Below are 2780 nucleotides of genomic sequence, written 5' to 3'. Positions count from 1 at the left end.
ATTTCTTATTAATATCAATGTTGAAAACAGTTGTGCTGCTTAATTTTTTTGTGGAAACTTTAAAAAGAACAGCATTCATTTTGACATTTCAATTTATTAGAAAAAATATATATGTATATACATACTACAGCTACACATATATATATATATATATATATATATATATATATATATATATTCAAAAACATGAATATATATATATATAAAGCCAAATCAAACATTTTGAGTTGTACAGTTGTACAGTATATGTTTTTGCAGTCAATAGCAAACTTAAAATACTCTCAGAAGTATAAATTGATTTCTGAATGAGTTTACATGATATATGCCTTTTCTTTTTGCTTTTGACATTCAGACTGCAGTGTTGATCTCTGAGCTGGGTCTGATCTAGCAGGACCTGAAAACCCCGCCTGTGGACACCACACTCACCCAGGAAGAGAAAGTGCAGCTGCACTGCCAGACATTCAGTGAGGTGCTGCACATCTGTGAGCAGCTATTTCTGCACTCCCTGCAACTGATGGAGACTCTACGGAGGCGAGGTGTCTTCAGCGACCATGTCAACCGCAGCAGGGTGGCAGCTCAGCTCGCTATTGACTGCACCAGTCTGTGAGTATGATTCTTTTGACCTAGATTGCATTGACATAAACAGCCTTTGATCACACAATATGGTGATATACAGTATATCATGATATTACTTATTCACAGCAGATTGTGACTATTTCTATTTACAGCTTGAATGTCCGATCCATAAGATGCAGGATTGTCACAGGAATCAAGAATGCACGGAGGGTCAGACAAAGTGCTGTTACACACGCACTACATATGCGCTCTCATAACAATGAGAGGTCCATGACGGCCACACCATGGGAAAAAGCTGTGGAGGATGACCTCAAGGAGGTGTGTTTGTGTTTGTGTGTGTGCATGTTGTAAAGAGAGACAGTGAGGTTATATTAATGAATTTCTGTGTGTCCAGATTCAGGAGAAAATTGGAGAGCTGGATCTGCAACATGTGTATGACCTCCTGCCCTGTAACATGGAGCCAATTACCTACAAGACAGACACACATTGTACGGCAAGATACACCGATAGTTTAATTGATAGTTTAGTTTAGTGAAAATTCTGTCATTGTATACTCACCCTCATGTTGTTTCAAACCTGTATGGAACACAAAAGAAGATATTAAAAAAAAAAGTTTCAGTGTTGTTTTTTCCTTACGGTGAAAGTCAGTCAGGTACAAAGTTGCTTTGGACCCATTAACTTTCATTATACGGAAAACCAGTGCTGGGTAATTACTTACCAATTGTAGTCATTACTGAATACAAATTTACATCATAATAATTGTAGTTAGTAACATAATATATTACATTGAACCTTTTATTTGTGACCTAACGTGTTTATCATATTGATTTGAGTAGAATAATCTTCTTTGATAATCGTTTATATAAATACAATACAAAGAAATAAAGAAAAAATACAATACAAAAATACTAAGAAATAAAGAAATGTATTTTATTCTTTGTTAGCAACAACGTGAAGTGCATTAAACTTTGCATTAAAAATATTTTATTTGTACTGTATATACTGTGTGGAGTTTTGTGTATATTAAGTAATCATGTAATCAGTAAAAAAGTAACTAGTCTGATTATGAGTATTTTAAAACGTAATATAATCTAATTACAAATATTTCACTTTTGGAATCTGATTACATAATCCAGATTACATATGATCAGGTACTACCCAGAAATGTGGAAAACAGTAGCAATATTTTTTAAAAATATCTTATTTTGTGTTTCACAGAAGAAAGAAAGTCATACAGGTTTGGATTGACATGAGGGTCAGTAAATGACAGAATATTTATTTTTGGGTGAACTATCCCTTTAAAGTGACGGGTTATAATTCAGGATGTGACATCAGGACACTTTAATTTGTGCATGTGCCCAGGTTCTAAAACCAGTATGTCTAATATACTGAAACAAGAGCAGGATCAGAGTCCCCGTCAAAACCCGTTGGTCAGAATAAAGGTGACCAGGGGGTTTTTGATCAATTCCAATGCACAAATTCCATATTGCAAGTTTTCAAACATTTACATGTAGACATTATATCATCCTTAATGATTTCTCCTTCTGCCCTCTCAGGGATGCCATTCCATGCCTGACCTACAGAGGGAGACACTGCTGGAGGAGCTGGAGATAACGCTGCTTGATCGGCCTCCAACCTCTCCAAGGTTGGGCTGTTACAAAGTACCCTTACAACATACCAATTACAGTGTCTATGTGCAAGAGTAATAGGAACTGAAACTCATTTGTGTTTTTAGATTATTACAGGAGAGTGAATACGAGGATGACGGTAACTGTGAGACAGATCTGTGCTCGCTTATAGAATCCCTGACCTGCTATAGTTCCAGCAGACTCCAAAGGCTCAAGCAAAAACTACAGGTACAGGAATAAACTCACTGCAGACAGAATTATGTGCAAGACCTATGACGCCTGGAAATCAAACTTTAAAGATGGGTGTTTCTTTTTAGAAAATGATGGAGGAAGATGAAGAAGCACAAAGTTCTTGTGAAGAAACCTCTGCACCCACAAGGAGACGTGGTCAGTGTGGGGTTTTCTCCTCAAATCATCATGCGCACAGCAGTGGCCCGAGTGTCCGATAGAGTTCTCCCAGAGGCCATCAAAGTCAGCATGTACCCACCAGTCTACAATGACCTTACTAAAGAGGTGGTACTCTGATGTCAACAGTGATATTTTAGTGTTATTTATATACTGTTATAGTATTTATAA

General features: G+C 36.7%; 1 protein-coding gene across 1 annotated transcript in view; it reads left to right on the top strand.

Annotated features, from left to right (window-relative positions):
* Positions 1–1049: 1049 nt before the first annotated feature.
* The window catches only part of LOC107694239 (coiled-coil domain-containing protein 87-like), a 5220-nt gene continuing 3489 nt past the window's right edge, over positions 1050–2780 (top strand). The window contains exons 1-5 of the mRNA XM_016493878.1: positions 1050–1064; positions 1939–2018; positions 2133–2221; positions 2312–2432; positions 2522–2720. Of these exons, the coding sequence (XP_016349364.1) occupies positions 2538–2720 (183 nt within the window). The 5' untranslated portion in view covers positions 1050–1064; positions 1939–2018; positions 2133–2221; positions 2312–2432; positions 2522–2537. The remainder of the gene's footprint in view (positions 1065–1938; positions 2019–2132; positions 2222–2311; positions 2433–2521; positions 2721–2780) is intronic.

The sequence above is a fragment of the Sinocyclocheilus anshuiensis genome, unplaced genomic scaffold, assembly GCF_001515605.1.
Source record: "Sinocyclocheilus anshuiensis isolate Anshui unplaced genomic scaffold, SAMN03320099.WGS_v1.1 scaffold1316, whole genome shotgun sequence".
In the NCBI taxonomy this organism is placed as follows: domain Eukaryota; kingdom Metazoa; phylum Chordata; class Actinopteri; order Cypriniformes; family Cyprinidae; genus Sinocyclocheilus; species Sinocyclocheilus anshuiensis.
Note: the sequence above shows the minus strand (reverse complement) of the source record. Positions and strands in the feature narration are given on the sequence as shown.